General features: G+C 57.3%; 1 protein-coding gene across 5 annotated transcripts in view; it reads right to left on the bottom strand.

Annotated features, from left to right (window-relative positions):
• Window positions 1-5,790: 5,790 nt before the first annotated feature.
• The window catches only part of ATP8B4 (ATPase phospholipid transporting 8B4 (putative)), a 79,710-nt gene continuing 62,571 nt past the window's right edge, over window positions 5,791-22,929 (bottom strand). For 4 of the 5 annotated variants that reach the window (XM_029071196.2, XM_029071199.2, XM_029071195.2 and 1 more), the window contains 9 exons: window positions 22,553-22,658; window positions 20,099-20,246; window positions 17,429-17,612; window positions 16,861-17,084; window positions 13,732-13,815; window positions 12,411-12,656; window positions 10,423-10,561; window positions 7,169-7,299; window positions 5,791-6,311 (listed from right to left, as the gene is read on the bottom strand). In XM_029071196.2, coding sequence (XP_028927029.1) covers window positions 6,030-6,311; window positions 7,169-7,299; window positions 10,423-10,561; window positions 12,411-12,656; window positions 13,732-13,815; window positions 16,861-17,084; window positions 17,429-17,612; window positions 20,099-20,246; window positions 22,553-22,658 — 1,544 coding nt within the window. In that variant the 3' untranslated portion in view covers window positions 5,791-6,029. Of the gene's footprint in view, window positions 6,312-7,168; window positions 7,300-10,422; window positions 10,562-12,410; window positions 12,657-13,022; window positions 13,345-13,731; window positions 13,816-16,860; window positions 17,085-17,428; window positions 17,613-20,098; window positions 20,247-22,552; window positions 22,659-22,929 lie in introns of those variants that run through there. The other variant, XM_029071201.2, reaches the window with a different exon arrangement.

Genomic DNA, 22,929 nt, shown 5'->3' with positions numbered 1-22,929 from the left:
GCTCATTTCTCAGGAAAAGATTTTAGAGCTTAGTCCTCGGGCAAGTCACCTCACTTTTCTGTGCCGCAATTACTTCATCTGCAAAATGGAGATATGAGTATGAGACACGGGACGGGGACCGTGTCAAACCTGATTAACTTGTATCTACTCCAGTGCTTAGAACAGTGCTCGGCACAGCCTAAGTGCTTAACAGGTACCATTATTATGATTATATTTGTTTTTGGAGGGTCTGTCTGCTATCCTGTGAACTCTGCATCCAGAGGTGTGGCTTCGGAATGTTTGGTCATGGTAAAGACAGACGGGAACCTCCCACCATGCCTTGCCAAAAAAAGCTGGCGCTCCTGCGCGTATCGCCTGGCCGCGGTGGTCGTGGGCATCTTCGTGGTTTTCACAGTCACTGTTATTGTGATCGTCGTCGTCTTATGACCTGGTTGGGGTCACGGTCGTCACGGTCACAGTTTTCCTGGTTGCAATCGTTAGGATCGTTGTGGTTGTACTAGCTGGTCGTCATGGTCGTGGTAATCGTCATCGCGATTTCTGTGATCGTGGACGTGGTGATCACTGTAGCCCTATTACCTGGTCGTCGTGATGGCAGTCGTCCCTGTCACGGTTTTCACGGTCGCAGTCATCACGACCATTGTAATCAAAGTACCGGTTGTTGTGGTCATTGTTGTCACCGCTTTCAAGGTCACAGCCGTTTCGATCGTCATAGTCCTTCTACCTGGTCAAAGTGGTCACCACCTGGCCATCACGGTGGCGGTCGACATGGTTTTCACGGTGGCGGTCATCGTGATCACCCTCGTGGTTGAGGTTTCGATCGTCGTCGCAGTCATCGTTGGTGTCGTTGTTGTCGCCCCATTAATAGTAATAATAATGTTGGTATTTGTTAAGCGCTTACTAGGTGCAGAGCACTGTTCTAAGCGCTGGGGTAGACACAGGGGAATCAGGTTGTCCCACGTGGGGCTCACAGTCTTAATCCCCATTTTACAGATGAGGGAACTGAGGCACAGAGAAGTTAAGTGACTTGCCCACAGTCACACAGCCGACAAGTGGCAGAGCTGGGATTCGAACTCATGAGCCCTGACTCCAAAGCCCGTGCTCTTTCCACTGCGCCACCCATTGTGGATAGCCCCTGGCCGCAGGGGTGGGGGTGGTTATCTTAGTCATCATTGTCATTACTGTGGTCCGTGCTGCTGTTTAGTGAGTACCTACTGGGCACAGAGCAGTGGACTGAGTGCTGGGGAGAGAATGCAATGGAAAGAAGAGATCGGGCTCTACCTTCGGGGGCTTGCAATCTAACGAAGGAACAGGTAGAAAAACAATAATTTACCAGGAGCCGGAACGGGAGGAAGCAAGAGAGATCCAGCTGGTAAAGATCACAGTTTGGAAAGATACCGTGTGCTTGGCACACAGTAGCGCTTAACTAATACCATTAAAAAGGAAGTAATTGATTAAATAAGTGATTTAAATTCAGAGCCCGTGGGTTGCTACGTGCGCAAGTGCCAAGCTTTGCTGTCGGATGGAGCTGATCTGGGGTGTGGGGAAATAATTGGGGAAGACTTGCCAGACGAGGTGGGTCCCTGTGGTCCGATGGCATTCTCCGGCCTCGTCTGATCAATCGGCAGAGATCAGAGTCACTTTGCCACGCTGCCCCAGCCCCCGTCCCCGCCCCACTGACTGCCCCGGCGGCCCCTATCCCTGCCGCACTGGGCTGCCCCCAGTCCCTATCCCCACTGTGCCGACAGTCCCTGGACCCTTCCCCGCGACCCCGGGCTGCCCCAGCTCCTATCCGTCCCACCCCGATGCCAAGCTGCCCCGGCCCCTCTCGCCACCGCTCCGGGCTGCCCTGGCTCCCATCTCGGCTGGACCACCTCGTCACTCCCATGCCAGACTGCCCTGGTCCCCATCCCCGCTGCATCAGCGTAGCTCAGTGGAAAGAGCCCGGGCTTGGGAGTCAGCGGTCGTGGGTTCGGATCCCGGCTCTGCCACTTGGCAGCTGTGGGACTGGGGGCAAGTCACTTAACTTCTCTGGGCCTCAGTGACCTCATCTGTAAAAGGGGGATTAAGACTGTGAGCCTCACGTGGGACAACCTGATGACCCTGTATCTACCCAGAACAGTGCTCCGCACATAGTAAGCGCTTAACAGATACCAACATTATTAGTATTATTTTCGGGTTGCCCCGGCCCCTACCTGCTCTGTGTTGGCTCTCCTAGCCCTAAGCCTGGATGGAGCTGGTCAGGTGGATGGAGTCTGGCTCGATCCCGGCTTGCTCCAGGAAGTGAGGCTTTCCTCCAGCTGCACCTAGGTACCTGCCTGGCGGGTGCACCTGTGCAGCAGCAGCACACATGGTTGCACCCATAATAATAATCACGATGATGATGGTATTTGTTTAGCACTTACTATATGCTAAGCACTGTTCTAAGCGCTGGAGTAGATACAAGGTAATCAGGTTGACCCTCGTGGGGCTCACAGGCTTAATCCTCATTTTACAGATGAGGGAACTGAGTCACAGAGACGGTAAGCGGCTTGTCCAAGTTCGCACCGCAGACGGGTAGCGGAACCAGAATTGGAACCCACATCCTCTGACACCCAAGCCCATGCTCTTTCCACTAAGCACCCCCACGATCATACGTGTGAAGGCGAGCACACACCCACGGCCCTGTTTTCCGGGACCCGTGAAGACTTACTCCTTCGGGGTCTGCTGGCTGCATCACTGCCTGCAAGCCCCTCCCCCTGGGCTGGGGGGAATCCACCTCCAGTTGCATTTCGACAGAGTGAATCGTTCCCAGGAGAAATATCTCCCGGAGCAGAAGCAGGACTGGTATTTGTAAAGTGTTCACAGTACCTGGCTAAGCATTGGGAAAAAATATACAGTTGAAAATTAAACACGGTCCCTGGGCCCGAAGGAGCCACCACCTGAGGAGAGCTCCCCTCCTCCTCATTGGCCCCAGATCCTGCCTCTGTGGTCCCCCTCCGGCTCTCCCCTCCCCCGGCAGCAGCCCCCCAACTCGGTGGCAACCACCCTCCCCTCTGCTCCACCCCACCCTCTGGTGGCAGCTCCCCTCGAGCCCTCCACCTGGGTCCTCTCTGGGCTTGTGCGTAGCCGCTCTTTCCCCCACCCTGCTTGGCCCTTGCGTGATGGAGGTGGAAGCGGCAGCTGGGGTGATGGGTGGAAGGGGTTGAACTAAGAGCAGGTTTTGCGGTTTTTTCCTCCAGTCCCCACACCCCTTACCTCAACTCCACTCTGGGGTCCAGTTGCACCTAGTCCCAGCCTACGGCCAGCCCCCTCCTGCGCCCTGTCCCCGCCCGGCCCAGCCCCGGCCCTGGGGGTTCAATCTCGGACGGTGGACCCACTGCAGTCGTCCCTGTTGCTGAGGAACTGCCTTGTCAGTGACCTGGGCCCTTCTCTTTGAAGAAGCGGCGCGGCCTAGAGGAAAGAGCCCTGGGGGCAGTCAGAGGACCTGGGTTCTAATCCCGGCTCTGCCGCTTGCTTGCTGAGTGTGACACTGGGCAAATCACTTATTTTCTCAGCGCCTCAATTTCCTCATCCATAAAATGAGGATACAATACCTGTTCTCCCACCCCCTGAGACTGTGAGCTTCACGTGGCACGGGGACTGTGTCCACCTGATTGTCTCGTATCTATCCTAAGACTTAGTACAGTTTTTGACATATAGGAAGCACCTAACAAATACCATTACTATTATTATCATCATCATCATCATCATCATCATCCCTAGACTATAAGCTCATGGAGGGCAGGGAGCATGTCTCCTGATTCTGTTGTACTTTACTCTCCCAAGCACTTGGTACAGTACTCTGCACGTAATAAACACTCCATAAATATCACCGATTACCATGACAATTCCTCTCTCCACCTTCAAAGCCTTACTGAAGGCATGTCTCCTCCAAGAGGCCTACCCTGACTAAACGCTCATTTCTTTGTTTCCCGATCTCTTCTGCATCCCCCTCGCCTTGCTGTCTTTATTCAACCCCCTCAATCCCAGCCCCACAGCACTGATGTCCGTTCGAAATGCATTTATTTATAATACTGTCCGTCTCCCCCTCCTCAGTATAATCCCACTGTCGGCAGGGAATGTGTCCGTTATATTGTTGTGTTTACTCTCCCTAGAATTTAGTACTGTGCCCTGTACATAGTAAGCACTCAGTAAACACGATCGATCGATCGATCGACTATAATGCACTTTAAGTTTGGAGACCGGACCCTTTGGCAGAGGCGGGCAGGCCACTGGCACGCTGTCCTGGGGCTGTTTACTGGCCACTGAGCCCAGAGGGTTCTATGGCAGGTGAAGGGGAGCCAATGGGGTGACTGATCCCCGACTCTGCCGGGGGCCAAGGTTCAGTCCTGGGCTCTCCTGGGAGTGAGCAGCTGTCTTCCCTCCCTGCCCCCACTCCTTCCCTGGGGCTCAGCCTTCCCTCCTGTCACCCCTTTGTAGAAGGGGAGGAGGGAGCAGGGGCGGTCCCGGTGCCCGGAACGTCTCCCCTTCGTGGCAAGGGAAGGAGCAGGGGCGGGCACGGGACCTGATCTGTCTCCCTGCTGTGGCAGGGGAAGGTGTAGGCACAGGTGCTGGGCCTGGGACTGCTGGAGCGGGAGCTGGGACAGATGAGAGTTAAGGTGCCCGTTGGCTGTGGTTCCAGGTCTGGTTCTGGCTTGCAGAATCGAGATATCAAGATCTTGTCCGATCTGAAGTGGGCTGAGATGGAAGACCTGGGGCCCAGGGAGGAGAATCAACCCTCCCTTTCCCGCAGGCCAGAGTCTGACCGGGCCCAGGAGGCTCTCCAGTGAGTTTCACTCACGTGGGCCCGGGCAGCCGTAGAAAGATCGAAACGATGGGTCTGAGCGGTGACTCCGCAGGAAGTGGTTCTTGGGAATCCAGATTATTCATCTGTCCCTGGCAGGCCGGATGCTATCTTGTCTACGGCCGAAACTGCCAGAGCCAACGGCAAGCTTCGACGCAAAGAGTGGGGCTTCCTTGTTGGTGGTAAATGTGACTCACTTTCCCCTGGGCTGAGGGGTGAGGCTCGAGGCTATCGGGTGACTAGTAAAGCCGGAGCCATTCTTGTCCCTCGGGTACTCCTGCCAGCCAGACCCGTCCTCCCCGCCCCCGGCCCCCAGGCTCCCCGGACGGTCCCGCTGGAGACAGTGATCCGCACGGCCCCCAGCCCCCCGGTCCCGCCCCGGGCACTCCTCCTGCGGGACTGAGACAGGGAGGCAGGAGGACAACCGGTTCAGTGGCAGAACTCAGGGTCTTTCCTGGCAACAGACACGTGGCTGACCACGAAACTCCCCAGTGCTTCAGTGAGCTTTTATTGGTGCAAAATGTGGAATTAACAAATGATAAAACCCTTTACAAACGTGATCGGTCCCCTTACAAAAAGGCTTCTCGATAAAAAATGGACACGACGGCTCATGCGAACACTTCTAAGGTCCCCCCAAACTCCAGTGAACCCAAAAAAGACAGGTCGCACCCAAACTGCCCCCCTGCTCTGCACTGGACAGCAGCCCCCGTGTGATCTAGACTTGCAGCTCCTCTCCTCTCTAGTTCCCTCCCCCTTTCGGATATAGACCTCCTCACCTCCGCTCTAGATCCCCGTCCTCTGTTTTGCTCCAGCCCCCAGCCCCCCAACTCTGGACCTCTGATCTGCCCCCATCCCTTTCGGGCCCCTGGGCTCCAGACTCCCTGACTCCTCCTCCAGACCTCCAACCTCCCCCAGCTCTAGATCCTAGCTCCCCCCGCATCCCCACTTCTGAGCCCCCCAGCCCCAGCTGCTCTCAGAAGAAAGAAGCAGGTCCCAGCCCCAACCCCATCGTGGTGTTCAGGGCCCAGCCCCAACCCCATCTTGGGGTTTCTAGCTTGCTCAGGTTGAGATCGGCAGCTCAGACCTCCCTGGGTTGGGGGGGTGAGGGAGAGGGGCACCTCAGGGAGCAGACGCCCAGCCCTAAGCACAGTGACAGATCGCCGCACCTTGGCAAGCCACCAACAGTGCAGTTCAGTTGGCTCGGGCCTCACAGCTTCACCGAGTGCTCATGGATAGCGCCGGTGGCTGCGTCTGGCATCTTTTTGCGCAGATTTTCAATCCAGCTCGGGCCATCGTGCAGCGTCTTTCCCAGCCCCGACGAGGTGGGCGGCATCGTCACGCGCATGTTCTTTCCAGACGTGATCAGTTCGCCGAAGCCCTCTTGGTGCGCGAAGGCGTATCCCGACCTCCGGGAGCTAGTCCTCCGGGCCCGGCCGGCGTGCTTCGGACGGGGTCCGGACCTCTCCCTGGCCTTCTGCAGGCGTCGAACCTGGGAGCGCAGGTAGGAGGGAAAGATCAGCGGACGGGCAGGGGGAGCCCCCGCCTCGCCAGGGGGACCTTGGAACCGTTTACACAGCAGACATAGAGAAGCAATATGGCTCAATGGAAAGAGCCCGGGCTTGGGAGTCAGAGGTCATGGGTTCTAATCCCGGCTCTGCCACTTATCAGCTGTGTGACTCTGGGCAAATCACTCAACTTCTCTGCGCCTCAGTTCCCTCCTTAAAACTGTGAGCCCCACGTGGGACAACCCGATTACCTTGTGACCCCCAGTGCTTAGAACAGTGCTCGGCACATAGTAAGCGCTTAACAAATACCATCGTTATTACGTGGCAGAGCCGGGACTAGAATCCAGGTCCTTCCGACTCCCAGGCCTGTGCTCTACCCATTAGACCGTGCTGGGGTCAGGGCTCCACAGGCTGGACAGATGCGGGCCGGGAGGGGACAAGGCTGGAGCTCACAGAGCCCGGAAGTGGGTGGGCAGGACAGGCACGGGATTTCTTCCTCAAACCCCACTGCGCCCCACTCCCAGGGCAGTGGGTCCCCACTGGAGTCGAAGGGTGGCAGGGTCAGAGCACACAGCAGGGGGTGAGCCTGGGGAATCCATTCCCATGGTGAGCTGTGCACCGGAAACCCCAGGCGGTCCAGAGGGGCCTAGACAGCTCCATGCTTGTGAAGATGTTGGTCAGGAAAGGGGGAGAAAGAAGAGGAGGATGTGGCGAGGGAGGATGGGGTCAGGGGTAACCAAGGCTGCAGTTGTGCTTGGACTCGGAGAAGGCCCAGAAGGGACAGGGGCCAAGGAGCCACCCTGGAGCCAGGGTCACGTCGTCAGCTGGCCGCGGGACTCACCCGGTCACTCAGTGTTGGATTCAGATCCACCTTCAGGAACCGGAACACTACCGCCGGCATTGCCGAGACCACCGTGGTGAGGCCAACGACCAGCCAAACGCTCTTCTGGGCCAGGGACTGGCGGGCGATTCCTGGGGAATCGAACACCGAAGACAGCGGTCGGGGAGAAGGGCTCGGTGTTAACCCCCAACCCACCGATCAGTCAGTAATACGGCCCGTGGCCGCAGGCTCAGCACAGTCCCCTCTGCCGTGTCCTCCCACGAGGATCCCCAGAGGAATCCTGGGTCCCAGTCCTGGCTCCACCTGCCTACTGTGTAACTTCGGGCGAGTCGCTTAATGTCTCTTTGACTCAGTTTTCTCATCTGTAAAATGGGGATTTAATACCTGTTCTCCCCCCATCTTAGGCCGTGAGCCCCATGTGGGACGGCACTGTATCTGACCTGATTACCTTGTAACTATCCTAGCATTTAGTACAGTGTCGGACACACAGTAAGCGCTTAAATGCCGCGGTTCTTCTTCTTATCCTGCAACCGAGAGGATCGGCACTCTGCAGGCTTGGGGTCGGGGGAGGGGGGACAAGAAGGGGACAGGGTTGGATTTCACAGAGCCAAAAAGGGGAAGGGTGGGGTGAACATGGAATTTCTAATCCCCAAACCCACCTCCCCCTCAGGCCGAAGGTCCCCCTCTGGAGCTGGAGGGCTGCAAGTTCAGATCAGGCCGCAGGAAATCCATCCTCCCCCCCCCGCCCCCAACCCCCCGGCAGCCCCCACCCCCATCTCCCCCCGCCCCCCCCCCCCCACCCCGACCCCACACTGCCCCTGCCCGCTGAGGGCACAGACATCAAGCCTTCCAGCACAAACACTGACCCATTAGACGATTAAAACTCTCGGACTCAAAGGAATTATGACCTCAGCAGGGAGTCTTGCCGTGGACGGTAGCAACACCTCAAACGTGCGGCCACTGCTGCCGGTGTTTTAATGTGGTTGTATTGTACTCTTCCAAATGCTTAGGACAGTGCTCTGTACACCGTCGATGTTCAATACATACCGTTCACCGACTGACTGCGGCCTAAAAAATCTCTATCAGGCCCAGGCCCTTGATCCCGTCGCAGTGTGGGGGGGGGTGGGGTGGGGAGGGTGAGGGGTCAGTTGCCCTGCCAGCAGCCTCAGCGAGGGCAGGGGTCGTGGCAGGCGGAGAACCGGAGACAGGCCCGGATCCCCTGACCCCCTTGACCCTCCCCCAGGGGAGGCGGAGGCCCCTCTGGCTTCCCGGGAACTCCCAGACCCGATCGGCTTCCTGGGCTTGGGTGTCGATGGGAGGCACTGCCCTGGCCACAACAGGCACCCCCGAAACAGAATCCCATGGCCACCTGGCACCGGGGCTCGGGCGGGGCAGTGGGGGCAGGTCCATCTCTCCCAGTAAGCCTCCTCTCTGGAGAATCCTCCTGCATCCCCCCCCCCAGCTGACTCCGACTGATTCCTCCACACAGCCATAAACAAAGCGGACTCAAGGAATCAAATGCTCGCTGAGGCTTAGTTAGAGCCTCCGGGCGGGGCCGGGACCGTGGACTGCATCTAGAGCCTAAGCTCGGCCCAGCTGCTGGCTGCAGCTCCGGTGTCGATCCGGCCTCGGAAAGTCTGGCCGGAACCCGCCCGGGTATCCGCGCCTGGATCGGCCTCTGTGCCGAAGCCGTCTCGTTACTCGCCGGCGGCAGCGGCGACGGCAGAGACGGAGGAGGAGGGGCCTCCGTCCCCGCCCGGAGTTCCAGTCCCGCCACGTGCGTCGTCGTGGCCCCGGGCTCTGGGCCTCGGGCCAACTCCGTGAACTTTAATCGTTGGCAACGAGGAAGACCAAAAAAAGAAAAAGCTTCCAATTCTACTTCCCTGTGCGCACGTTCTCATTTCTAGCCCGCGGCCCCACCCGGTTGCAGCGTGTGGTTAGACACAAGAGCGTTTCCGTTGCACAAGCAGCACAATTGAGTCATTGAAAGATTTCCTCATCTGTACTCCCGGGTTGAGAACCGGGTCTCCGGGACCGCCATCTGGGTTGCCATCTGGCTCCGGGCCGCTGTGCCGACCGGTTGAGGTCTGAGCCTCGGTCCAGCTTGGGGTGGTGGCTGGGGGTTGTGCTCGGCTCTAGGCTGCCGTGCCGGGTGCTCAGGTGCTTCTGCCTGTCTTTAGGCCGCCGTGCTGGGCACCTGGCGGCTGCTGCCTGTCTCTGAGCTGCTGTACCGGAGGCCTAGGGGTTGCTCCCTCTCTCTAGACTCTGTGCTGGGTGCCTGGCGCCTAGGCCGCTGTGCAGGGATGCTGGGGGCTAGGCCTGGCTCCAGACTGTCGTGCCGGGCGGCCAGGGGCTGCCGCCTGGCTCTAGGCCGGTGGGCGGTCTGAGGGCTTGGCTTGGGTCTAGGCTGTGTACTGAACACAACAATAATAATGATAATAATAATGTTGGTATTTGTTAAGGGCTGGCTATGTGCAGAGCACCGTTCTAAGCACTGGGGTAGATACAGGGTCATCAGGTTGTCCCACGTGGGGCTCACAGTCTTAATCCCTATTTTACCGATGAGGTGACTGAGGCCCAGAGAAGTGAAGTGACTTGCCCACGGTCACACAGCTGACAAGTGGCGGAGCCGGGAATCGAACCCAAGACCTCTGACTCCCAAGCCCGGGCTCTTTCCACTGAGTCAGCCGGGGACTGCTGCCTGGCTCTAGGCCAGTGCGCTGATTGGGGGCTGCACCTGGGCTCAGGCCAGTGGGTCAACCGATGCTGCCTCTGGGGCAAGAGGAAAGCTAGGTTTCCTCCTCCTTAATGCCAGGGCCCCTCTCCCTTGAGGGCAGGCAGGCAGGCAGGCAGGCACTTCCCCGGGGTCAAGAGCATGTCCCCGGAGTGGGCAGGGACGGGGAGTGAAGGGATAAGGCCTCTAGTGATGATGTCATATCGGTCCCACCCACCCAAAGGACCTCTGCCCTTTCCCCCCCTTGTCAGCCTGGCCTCCGGAGAGGAGCGAGTCCGACTCTGCGCCTCCCCTAGCCCCGACCCGTCTGGACCCAGAGTGCATCCGCGGACATTCCTGGGCGATTCTACTGGGAAGCTGGCGGTACGCGGCACCTACCGGGGCATCGCTCACCGAGACTCCTCAGTGCCAGGGCTTTGCACAAAACAGCCAACGTCGCCACCGCCAGTCCGGCTACTGGGAAGCCCTCTCCTGAGATCTGGACCGGGGCGAGGGGGGCGACTCACGAGCCGACACTCACCTACGAACGGGAACTGCTTGGGAAATATTTCGAAGAGGCCACTGCTCTGCATCGTGAACAGGATGGAGAAATACATTGCGACGCTGCCCCAGATGAACAGGTGATTGATGACCGTCCAATAGCTCGTGTCCAAGACGATCTGTCAGACACAGTGAGAGTGGCCATCAGGCCTCCGAGGAAGGGAGGGCGGGAGGGAGGGTGGGAGGGACGGAGGGCACCTCTTTCTATTGGACCGAAGGGGAGGGCCGGGGTGGCCGTCATTGAGTCTGGCCATTTGGGGGTGGGGTCCATGCTCTCCCTCCCTGCTGGGGCCCACACGGGCCTCCCCCGAGTGCCTACGGGCAATCAGCAGCCTTACCCTCAAAGCCAATAGAGGGAGTTTGAGGGAGGAAAGCAGCAAGGGTCCTGAGCGTATCCTGGCTCGGGAACTTCCAGACCTGCCTTGACAATTCCAGGGTTATCTTGGTTCAAGTGCCAGCTCTCCTGTCTTGGAAACCCCCAGGTCTGCCGTGCTCACCTTCGCAGGAATTTCCGCAGCGTCGTAGATAAAAATGAAATCTGCCAGCCCTGCTGTGGGTCCAGTGGATGAAGCGCAGTTTGAGGAACCAGAGACCTGGGTTCTACTCTTGGTTCTGCCCACTGCTGGCTAACGTGGGCAAAACCTGCCCGGGACTCCTGCTGTGCTTCCCCTCCCCCGCCCCCCCCCCCCCCCGGCCCTCTGGGTCCTGGGTGAACACGGCGGGACAGGAGGTGAGAGTGTGCGCGATGCTGGGCCGACCACCGGCACGCTCGTCAGTTTCCCCGCGCGGGGTCTCCGTCCCGACGTCCCCGGCCAAGGGACGTCAGCCGTGTTGATGAGACACCCCACCCTCAGGACCGCAAGGGTCGGGACTGTTCAGTCTTGGAAAGAAAGAGGCCGAGAGGGGGCAGGATTCAAGGTTGCCAAACCGTGAAAGGCTAAAGTGGGCATGATTGATTGACTGACTGACTGATTGCTCCTGAGTCTCACCTGGTCGGTCCTCAGAAGGCCCGCTTTTCCCTGTCCTTTGCCTCTGCCTTTCGTCGGTTTCTCAGAACTTGACTGATCGATAGACTGATCAGAGTGGAGCATCCCTTCTGAACCCTTCACTTCTCAAGCGTTGGGAATCCTGGCAGTGGGAACCACTGGGTGGGGGCGGGGGGCGGGGGGCGGGGGAGGGTCCTCGACTTTCTGGATCGGTTTCTGAATGGAACAGCAGCAGGCACAGTGAATAGAAGGCTTAGTGTATAGAACACGGGCCTGGGGGCCAGAGGGACCTGGGTTCTAATCCTGGCTCTGCCACTCGTCTGCTGTGTGACCTTGGGCAAATCACTTCTTTTCTCTGTGCCTCAGTTACCTCATCTGTAAAATGGGGATTAGGGCTGTGAGCCCCATGTGAGACAAGGGACTGAGTCTGACCTGATTAACTTGTACCTGTTCCACTGCTAAGTACAGTGCCCGGCGTGGAGTAAGCGCTTAACTAATACCATTTGAGAAAAACCAGAAATAAAAAACATAGAGTCAAGGGGTGATTCTTGGGGATCAGCGGGCTCCGGGGTAAATCATCAAGAGGAAACTTGCTTCTCAGAGAAAGCCCGAAGAATTAACTTAGAATTTACTTAGAGAGATTTACCTCAGCGTACACCCTCCTCCCTCCTCCCTCCAGCCTCCCGCTCCTTCCACCGTGAAAGGTAATTTTAGTTCTAATTTTCCCTACCTCTCATTGACTCCAAACTTTAACTACAACAACTAAATCGACTGCTGAATTTCAAGCACTGGGATTTTCTTCTCCCTGTGACAACCCATCTAGGACCGACGTGGTCTGACGACGCGGAGGAGAGGGGATGGAAGGGGGAGGGAGGGTCAGGGGAGAGGAAGGAGGGGGAAGAGAGAGGTGGAGGGAGAGGGAGGGGCAGGAGTGAAGGATCAGGCAGGGCCTAGGAGATTTCGTTTGCTTCGTCATTCTCACCTGCATGTTCACGACAATGACGAGCGAAGTGGCCACTGTGACAGCGAAGGACTGGTAATCCGTAATATGCCTCCCGTCGCTGCCCACGGTGTCGCAGAAGGTACAGTATGGGATGAAGAAGAGGGCGAGGGAGGTGTAGACTCCGTGGGCCACGCAGATGAAAAATTTGCGCTTGTTGAAGAGTAGATTCAGTTGTCCAGGCTCGTAGAGTTTGGGGTAGTCTACGCTGCTCTGCTCACTCACATCCTGCCAGCAGTCAGGGAGACAAAGGAGGGACAGATGAGAAAGAGCTAAAAGGCTGACTCTTGGCCTGGGTCTGAGGAATAAGATGTCTGGGAAGCAGCATGGCCTAGTGGAAGGAGCCTGGGTCTGGGAGTCAGAGGATCTGTATTCTAATCCCGACTCCAACACTTGTCTGCTGGAGGACCCTGGGCAAGTCTCTGGGCCTCAGTTAGCTCATCTGTAAAATGGTGATTTAAGCCGTGAGCCCCATGTGGGACAGGGACTGGGTCTAACCTGATTATTTTGTATCCATCCCACTGCTTAGAACAGTGCTGGACACACAGTAAGCACTTAACAAAAACCAAAATTATTTTTATTCTAATGGCAAGAAGATGTAGCCGTGTCCCGTCGGCCCCTGCCCTCTCCCCTACCGGAGACCAGCCTTCTCTGGACAGTCTCCTCCAGGAGTCCAGGACCCTCATGGGCTTCCCAGGAAGGTTCGCTGGGGAGGGGCCCGGGTCCCGACGGGTGACTGGAAGTCATTCTCAGTCCCTGGATGCGCTGAGCAGGTGGTTATCACTGAATCGGACCTTCTGACGCTGAGGCTGGAAGAACCTTCCGCTTCCCATGGTGCACTGCACTCATCCTTCCCCCGGCCGGAGTTGGGCTGTTCTGATCTCCGGTGGCAGGACTGGGCCCATGATGGAGGTCCCTGGAAACAGCAGGCAGGACTCCAAAATTTAATGATGGGGCTCCTTTCGGGCCCAGTGAGCGAGCCCATCTCCCAGGGCACAGTGGCCAAATGGAAGCCCACTCGCTGCCCTGACTCTGAGGTGTTGCAGAAGAACCCTGGAACTGATTTTCAGGGGAAGGGTTTCACTCACGCTGTGGAGATTGGCATTTTGGAACCCCTGCCTCCGGGCCCAGAGGAGTCCCAGCCGCTGGGCTGAACGCAGACGTGGGGAGACTCTTCTCCAAAGAAATACACAAGTCCATTTCCTAAAAGGGCGCACTTAACGCCGGAAAAGCCTCTGCCTGGCTTATTTCCGTGCTGCCCAGGCTGACTACCATCAGAGGCTATTAAGAGGGGAGAACGTACCTGATCGAACAGTCCCATGGCTAATACCGGCAGAGACGTATAGACGATATTGTAAAGGGTGATGAACCACTGGTCATAAACGGTCTGAAAATAAGAACAGAAAGACCATTAACAATGGCATCTCCGAGGCAGGCCATCCACCCATCCACCCTAGGAGTCTGTGTTTCTAGGGCCATCAGGACACTGGGAGGAACCGTGTGCTGGTGGCCCTCCTGGGCACCCTCCCTCTTGATGTGGGATGGGCTAACCAACTCTCCCTCCCTCCATCTCTAGCTGTCTCCCAGTGAGCCCACGTAGACCTTCCAACACCCCGACTCTCCCTTCTTCACCCACCGACCCAACATGGACCATTCAGCACGCCTGCCTCTCCTTGGCTTTATCCAGAGATCAATCGAAAACCCTCTTCACCCTGATGAAATTTTTTGCTGCTGAGGGAGAAAATTCCACGTGCTCAACCTCAATGAGGGAAGAAGTGCTTGGATAGAATTGCTCTTTTCTGGATTTCAGGTATCTTAAGAGGATGTCAGCCCTGAGGAAAGAGAGCGTTCTCATTGTCTCATTCTCCTGTTTTTTTGCTGTTAGGAGTGGGGATAGGGTACAGGGATGAGGCCCAGGATTCACAGTGAGCCTCAGTGACTTCCTTATCTCTTCGACAACGCATGCCCCTAGTTGTTAAGACTGAGGAGCTCCTCATCCTTCTCCTCAGCTAAGAATGACGGTGATAAATAGCAAGGATGGATCCCTATCCGGCAGTGGCCTAGCGCCTCATCCCCGGGAGCCCTGCAGCCAATCTCAACGATGGAGCCGGAGCTGTGGTGACAGGGAAGCCGTTTGAGAGACAACAGCGCATAATGATGGGAGACATCCCTGAATCGGGGAGCGCCCCGATTAGCCGCCGGTTGCTTCGGGACTGAGGAGAATGAACGGTGAGGGTGGGCCAGCAAACTCGACTCATCTGGCCCCAGTATTGGCCTTTCCGTTCTGGCCTGAAGATTGAGGTGAGAAACGGGCCGGAGAAATGGCCGGAGTCGGTGGTTGGCCGGCACTGGGCCGAGAGGATGTCTTCATGGCTTCGGCCCCCTTGAATGTAGGAGGGTTCTCAGCTTGGAGTGACTGGGACCTTCCAAATGCTGCCAGTCCAGGGTTTGGGCCGGACCACTTTGTCCCCGGTGGAGACCCTGACTGATTAAAATCCTCAGCAAGAGGGGCAGCTGGCTCCACTGTCCTGAGCGATGACCTGCGCGTGGAAACGCTGTTTCAACCACAGTGAGTATTGAGCGTCTGTACTCTCGGAGGGTTGCTCGGAGGGAGCTCTACAACAGCACTTTGGTTACCAAGCACTTGTCACCAGGAGAAATCGACTGGGGTAAATGAGAGCTGCTAAGGGACACGACATATGGCCTTCTCCTTGCCCTATCCTAGCCCTCTTCCAACCCTCCCTTAGCCCTCATCTAGTCCCCATGAGCTGAAGAGCAGAAATTCTCTGGCAGACCCAGGCATCAGGGTCTCAGGTTGCTCGGAAGCCCCTCCCTTCCCCAGGTGTCCCCAACTCAGCCGTATGGGCACGGCAGCATGGCCTAGCGGCGAGAGCACGGGCTTGGGAGTCAGAGGACACGGGTTCTAATCCTGGATCCGCTGCTCGTCTACTTTGTGACCCTGGGCAGGTCGCTAAACTTCCCTGTGCCTCGTTTATCTCATCTGTATAATGGGGATTAAAACTGTGGGCCCCGTGTGGGACAGGGACTGTGTCCAACCTGCTTATCTTGTGTCTACCCCAGTGCTTAGAACAATGCTTGGCATATAGTAAGAGCTTAACAGATGCCATAGTTATTATTATTATCGGGCCATTTGGGCCACAACTGCTTTTCAGATCATTCAGATCACCGAACCATCGCGGCCCCAAGATGAGCCCAAGAAGATTGTCACCTTCCAAAATTTTCCCTAGGGCTTTTTTATGCTGTTTGACATAAGTGAAACTTTCCCCTTGACAAGGATAATCTTTTCCACATCCCATTGGAATTAGAAAAGCGCTCCAGATTGCATCTTCCTGGTAGTTGATGAGTCGCTCCGGGATGCCTGTCGCAACGAGTCTGACCATAAATGTTCTCCCTGGGGTGTCCACCAGCATCCTAGGGTGACTCTTCATCCACGGGAACTTGTCTGTGGGATGATTCTGTCGCGGTGGATGTCGGCACGACGTCTGGGAGAGCCTCGGCTCTTTGCATTTCCTCAGGAGCCTGCAGAGCCGGGCAGATAGGCTCCTTGATGACTGCCTTCACACCCCCGGACCAAGGAGGGGCAGAGAACCTCAGCCCCGGGGTTGAGGCTGCATTGGTTTTTCACTTCTTTGAAGATAGCCAGGCTCAGAACCGCCGCTCAGAGGAGGAGAAAGTGGTGAAGAAGCCCAGTGCTTGGCCTGACCTGCCAGCAGTTTCGGTTTCAAAATCACCTGCTGGATGACCTCAGGCAAGTCAACCACTCTCTCTGGGCCTCTGTGAATTGAGGCTAGTGAGCCCTGCCTCTCTCTACCTACTAGAGACGTTGGGGGATAAAATGAGATTTAAGTGAGGTGTGCAAAGAACAACGTGCTATGAGATGAAGATGATGATGATGACAAAGCTATTGGCACCAAGAATGACGACAATATCGGTGACGATGACTTTTGACGACGATGATGATTTCGATCATTCTTGCTGAAAACAATCCTCCCAAAGCCTGGGAGTGGCATTTCTGTCACTTGAACTCCAACGCATCTCAGCTCTCATATCCAGACTTCCTCTTGCTCTTCCTCCCAAGGCTCTGCTTCCCGCCCCCCCCCCCCCCCCATTCTCCGTGTCATCCTGGGAGTGGGGATGAGAGATTGGGGCAGAAGGTGTTTCCAGAGCTCAGGGAACCTTGACAAAGTCAACATGGCCCACTCTGGGACCCCAGCCCCACCCCCTGGCACTCCCTGCCCTGCCTTTCACTCCCAGCCCCGCCCCCTGGCACTCCCTGTCCCGCCCCCTGTCCCGCCCAGACCCACCCCCGGCCTGGCCCGGCTAAGCAGAGGGAGGTCTACGGAAGGGAATGCAGGAGGCAGGGCAGAGGTGGATGCATTTTAGCAAAGCCAGAGACAAACCAGTACATCACCTGGGCAGAGAATCCACAGAAGAAGCCAAACCAGAAGTGCACGAGTGTGAAAGCAAAGTTCTTGTAGAAGAAAAGGCACAAGAACTTGCACATCCGGAAATAGGACCACCGCCCGTGGACTAGTAGGAGTCTCTGCAGGTGTCGGAACTGGGCGAACGAGTAGTCGCTGGCCAGGACGGCCTGCATTCCTTCCTGGCCGCTAATGCCAACTCCAATGTGGGCAGCTAGGAGAAAGAAATGGGATAACACTGAGCCAACAAAATGGTGCAGTGAGAGAAGCTTTTCTGAAGCTCAGAGGCAACCAGGCAGGGAGGTCGATTAAACCTCTTCTGCAGACCTTGGACCTAAGACCTTCGGCCACACTGTTTCTGGGGCAGCCCACAGCCCATCTAGCCCAGGACTCTGTCTTCATCTGGGGCCCAAGATGTCTGCCGGAGCCGTGCCCGCTGGTTTCCCTCCTGCACATCTACCTTCACGGTCAGAAGGAGACCACCCAACACCCCTGACTCTCCGACTCTGTCTCCTCTTCATCTCCGACTCTCCCCTCGTTGACCCTCCCTCCTCTCACTTTTGATCATGCTGATATCATTGGCTCCGTCGCCGATGGCCAGGGTCACGGCCCTCCTGTGCTTCTTGACCAGCTCCACCACCTGGGCTTTCTGGAGGGGGGTCACACGGCAGCACACCACCGTCTTGCACACGCAGGCCACCTCGAGGAATTCTTGCTGCAGGTCAGGCCCCAGGGCGTAAGCCTGCGGAAGCGGGAGTCACATTTCTGACAAGGCAGGAGTCACGCCCGCTATATCTGCCGCCGGGCCCTATCCCCTGGGCTCTCTACACCCCGACCCTCCTCGGCCGCCAGCGGCTAGGGAGAGACCATCCCGGGTGGGCCCGGGCAGATCTAAGCTGACGCGCCGTGACTGAGCCCACAGCACCCCTCAGGTGGGAGCTTGGCTGCCCAGCATCACAGGCTCCCTGGCACCTGGAACACCAGGTGGGTCTGGGAAGGACCTTGAGGGTCGAGCCACCTGGCATCCTAAGGAACCCAGACCAAGCCAGTGTGGTCCTGCTTTGAGGACTCAGTGAGGGTGGGAGTGGAGGGATGGCCCCAGGGAGGTTCTTTCTGGAAACTTCCGGCAGCCTAGCCCGGGATGGGCAATCTGAGTCCCACTGCCGAGCTCTGCTCCCCAACCAGCTCTGCTCCCAAAACACCACGTTCTTCTCCCCACCATCAGATTATCTTCCGCTCCTGGAATCCGTGCCCCTCCCCGCACCCTCCCGCCCCCCACTACTGGGCTCTCCTTTCTCGAAGCTGGACTGTGTTCCCTGTACTGGGCTCTTTTCCCTACCACCAGGCCATACTTCCCAGCCTAACTCACTGTCCAAAGACACACAGCTCAACGAGATGACCCAAAACCAAGGCTTGATGTTCTGGGAGGCTGCAGGCCTAGTAAGGGGCCAATGTGGCATTAAGCCTCAAACCACCCTGGAGGTCTTTAGGACAACTCTAATAAAGGTCCAACTTTTTAGAGCCCATCCCACAGTCATACCTCACATACCTCTCCCCACCACCTCTGACGGGACTGGGATTCCCCCGATTCTAGCCCGCAGGAGACAAGGGAGCTTGACCGTCATCTGGGAAGGGGGACCGATCCTAAGTCCCAGAGACATCGCCAAATGGAGGCCCCAGACCAGTTGGCTTTCAAAGCGCAAAAGCCACTCGGCCACCTCTGTCCCCGAGTCCCAAATCCTGGGGGAGTGGAGAGGTGTTCACCCCATCGTGTGCCCACCACCAGCAGAGCATGGCCCAGTACTGAGTGGCTCCCCACCACCCCGACCCTGCTTCCTGACCCCTCTGATCCCTGCATGCTGCCCATCTTCAGTAGGCTCTGACCACATGCTGGGACCGAGTCCAAGTCAGCGAGCGGGAGCCCAGCTGTCAGCTTCTAGTGACCGGGGGCCGTTGACGGAGGAGCGTCGGCGGGCGGGTGGCGCTGCTCGGGCGGCCCTTTCTTGGTTTGGCCCATAGCCAGACTCAGTAAGTTTCCATGGTGTGGAAGGCAACGGGCCGTTAAATCTGGACAGCGGCCAGAGGAGGCTCCGAAGGCTAAGAGCTAACAGGCGGCCCCTCAAGGCAGAAAGAGCAATAGACTTGCTTCCAACTCCCTCTATCCTCCAAGAAGACAAATGGCTTTCTCAAACCCGAAGGTGAAAAGCTATTTAAAGCAGCAGGCAGCCGAGAGGAGCTCATCCAGGCTCTAAAGGCTCCTTCCCCAGAAGGGCTGGGAGAGCGCTCAACCCCTCACGAATGAGCCCCGGGAAGTTTTGCCCGCTCAGTGCTTGGAGCTGGACTGCAGTCAAAGGACAATGCAAGTTTATTCTGTTAGGACAAGAACCAGATTTCCTAATCAAAGCAAATTGTTTTGGCTTCATTATGGCCTGCCGCTATTTAGGAATAAGAACTCCGGAGGTATCGGAAGGGTAATACTTGGGAGCAGTGATTATTTTAAGGTTGGGCCACGTGCCTCGGATGACCACCCTTCGCGAGAAAACTGTGAGTGTGGCATCTCTCTCGAGTGTCAGGTCATTGCGCCCCCCCCCCCCCCCACCTCCCCACAAACTCCGGAAGAACCTGTCGTGGGCTCCCCTGCGCCTCAGCAGCAGGCATGGGGTGCGGGGTTTTGGCCTGCTCCAGAGGCCGCACTCTCTCACCGGGCTCGTTCAAACCAACGGGATGACCCGAGAAGAGGGTCCTTGACTGACAGTGGCACATTCTCCCCCGCCTGGATTCCCCCGACAACCTCTCTAACCCCAACCCGCTCAGAACCAGGAGGCCTTCCCATGCCCAGTCAGTTCCTTCCTCCCTACCTCCACCTCAGCTCCTTAGCACCTTGCCAACTTACGTCCCACTTTTCTACATAGCCACTCCGCTTCAGCGTCTCTTCCTCCTATCTGTAAATTACTGTGTGTAACTCGCTCCGTTAGGCTGTTGCCTCCTAAGGGAGAGCCGGCATCATGGCTCTGGCAGGTATTGAATTCTCCCACGTGCTCAGTGCAGTGCTCCGCACAGCGAAGGCAGCAGGTTTGGATGAATTGGTGTGAATTGTCTGTCTGTGCTCACGGCAGCCCCACGCCCCTTTCCCATCACCTCTTCTGGACTTACGCCGGGCTTGCTGCGACACCCTCCAGGGCCAACCATCATTGAGCTGCAGAGGAAAGGGAAAGGCTAGAACCTCACCAGACTGTTCCCGCTGATGATTAAGGCGTAGTCCCCTGTGATGGTTTCCTCCACGATAGAGCTCAGGGCCAGCTCCTGGAATTTCTCTCCACTTGCAAGCTCAATGGGCAGGCTTTGACTGGGTCCAAATAAGGCCTCTCTGGCTTTCCTTAAGAGAAAGAAAAACACAGTCAAGTACCTCGAGCTCCCCAGGAACTTTCCTAAGCCCTGCCCTGGGGTGGAGTCACTGCTGCACCTAGTACAGTACTCTGCACACGGTAAGCGCTCAATAAATACGACTGAATGAATGAAAGCTGCACTCTTCGATTTCAGGCAGCAAGCCGGGGCATTCTATGACTGGATGAGGACTCTGTAGCAAATTTCTAAATTCCAGGCGATGGGGGCACCAACGCAGTAAAAAAGGAATCATCCCAAATGGCTGAAATGTCTTAAAAGTGAGATTCCCCCTCACGATCTCAGTTTCAGTTGGCAGGGTGGTTGAGGGGTGAGGGGTTGGGGGAGTGACGGTAGCGATTCTGGTGTTCTACGTTGTTCGGGAAAGAAAGAAAGGAGGGACGAAAGAAAAAAAGGTGGATCCCGAAGACACCAGGCCCGAACCCAATCTGGTGGGGGTGGTTGAGAGAGTCTGGAGAAAGGAGAGACTCAAGAAGCCTTGTCCTGGAGCAGCTGCTTCAAGAAAGGATGCTCTGAGCCATGGAAGAGGGAAATGGGATTCTGGACAAAGATGGCAAAGCACCGGACATTGTATCTTTCAAATCCGATCATTAAAAACAAACGGTGCAATGTGCTTGATCGACCCAGCTATGGCAAACCCACAAGGAACAGTTTGGGGGGAAATGTTAACCAACCCATCGCATCCCAGAAAACGGCACTGGCTCCAGGAGGCCTGAAATTTGATGGACACCAAAATTCTCTCAGCCGGCCGGGAAACCACCCGCAATTTCCTGTTCTGTTCCGAACGGTTCCAAAGAAGGATTAAAACGAAGCCGTCTCCACAGTGCTGGTAGGGCCCTGGGTGCCTGGGCCCGGAAGGGACTTTGCTCAACATCAGTGATGATCGGAAAGGAGATCTCCCGGGCATTTGCTGCCTCAACATCCCCCCTCTAGTGGTACCACGGAAAAAGCGCCCCCCCACCCTACCCACCAGTGTCTGCGCCCCGAGCCGGAGCCACTGGGAACGGAGAGCAAGGGAGTGGTGGAATTCGGGAAGACCTCTCCAACCTGCCCAGATCATTTCTCCGGGAAAGTTTCCAGCCTCTGCCCCGGCCACCGCGACTCAGGACAGGGACCGCTGGGCCCCTTGCCTTTGACAGGTGAGTTTCGCCTCCCCGGGGTGTGGGTACATGAGACGGAAAGGAAGCCGCTCCCTGGACCTGGACTGCTCCCCGAGTCCGTGGGTGGCACTCCCGGCTGTCAGGGCCAGCACAGGCTTGGGCCAGGCCACTCCCAATAGCAAACATCTGCCCGAGAGTTTTCTGGGGAGCAGAGTTTGGCCAGCGGGCCAATCCTTGGCTCTGCCTAGACTCTCCCGAAGAAGCTCATGGGAGAAGGACCGGGGCCTTGACCAGGGAGCGAAGCGGCGCCTCACTTCTCCCGACACCACGCACCTGTGCGCGACTATCTTTTTCCCGCTGGGTCTCCCAATCCGGCCTTGGCTTCGGCCTCAGTGCCCCGTGCCGGACAGGACACAGCTCTGTGTCTCCACGGCTTCTCGGGGACGGATACGGTGAGAGGGCAATGAGTGGGCGGGAGGCCCTGCTGCGGACGGGGGTGGGGTGGGGGGCGGGAGAGGGCTGCTGGAGGATACAGTGATAATACAGGAACGTGTCAGATCTGATGGTCTCAGCACTCCATCTACGCCACCCATCGGCTCCCATCATCTCCATCGTGACCCCAGTATGAGAAGTCCCAAAACACAAGGTTCTTCAAGAGCAGGCAGGTGGTTCCCTAAAAGACTGAAAATCCACAGATCCGGAGCTGACAGCCAAACGTGCACTCTTCAGAGGCTGAGAGCGGGAAGGGTTTGGAGCGGCACCATGCGAGAGTGACAGAAAGTGCTCAGGCAGTGTGTGACGAGGGTCAGAGCCACCCAATCCACTGCAGATAGCTGAGACAGAGTACGTGCAGTTTGGACCCGAGGAACTGACCCCGGCTCCGGGACCCAGACCCACCCAGAGGCCCCAGCGAGGGGGACTTCTGAGCATTACTACGTCCCTCACCTGGATCGGGGAGGGACGCTCTGCAGGGACACTGGTCACCTTCCTGCCTTCCTCAAAGCAGACGGGGGCTGGCTTCCCCTGCAGACTCTGGGAGGAGGCCTGCCGGAGGGGAGTCGGGCAAGTGACAGAACCCCCAGGCCAGGGGAGGGGCCGTGGTCCCGAGTGGGCCGGTCCGGAGCCACGGAGGTTGGCCGAATCGGCACCTGTGGCTGAGCCTCACCGGGCAGGGTCTCACCTGAGCTCTCGCTGGACGGCACCGGCTGAGACGCCAGACACGACGAAAACCTCGTTCATGTCGTCGCTTAGCAGTTTGCAGGAGTACCCGATGTTCATGGCAGTTTCTAGAGAGATGAGGCTCAGCTCAGCGGTGGCTCTGCCAGCTCCCAGCTAGGGGAGGGTGGCCTCTCCCTGCCGCCCCACTGTCCCGACTCCTGGTCTGGCCTGGCCCGGCCTGGCAGCGGGGCCATTCTCCCCATCACACTGACTCGTTCTACTCAGACGGACCTTGGGCAGATCCTTCAACTTGATGGTTTTCAGCTTCCTCTTCAAGATGGAACTGGGGGGGCTCCAAGCCCCGAAACGGGGAGAAGTGAGGTTCTGAACTGCTGAGTA

This window comes from Ornithorhynchus anatinus, chromosome 8 (assembly GCF_004115215.2).
Source record: "Ornithorhynchus anatinus isolate Pmale09 chromosome 8, mOrnAna1.pri.v4, whole genome shotgun sequence".
Lineage (NCBI taxonomy): Eukaryota > Metazoa > Chordata > Mammalia > Monotremata > Ornithorhynchidae > Ornithorhynchus > Ornithorhynchus anatinus.
This window is presented reverse-complemented; position numbering and strand designations above follow the sequence as displayed.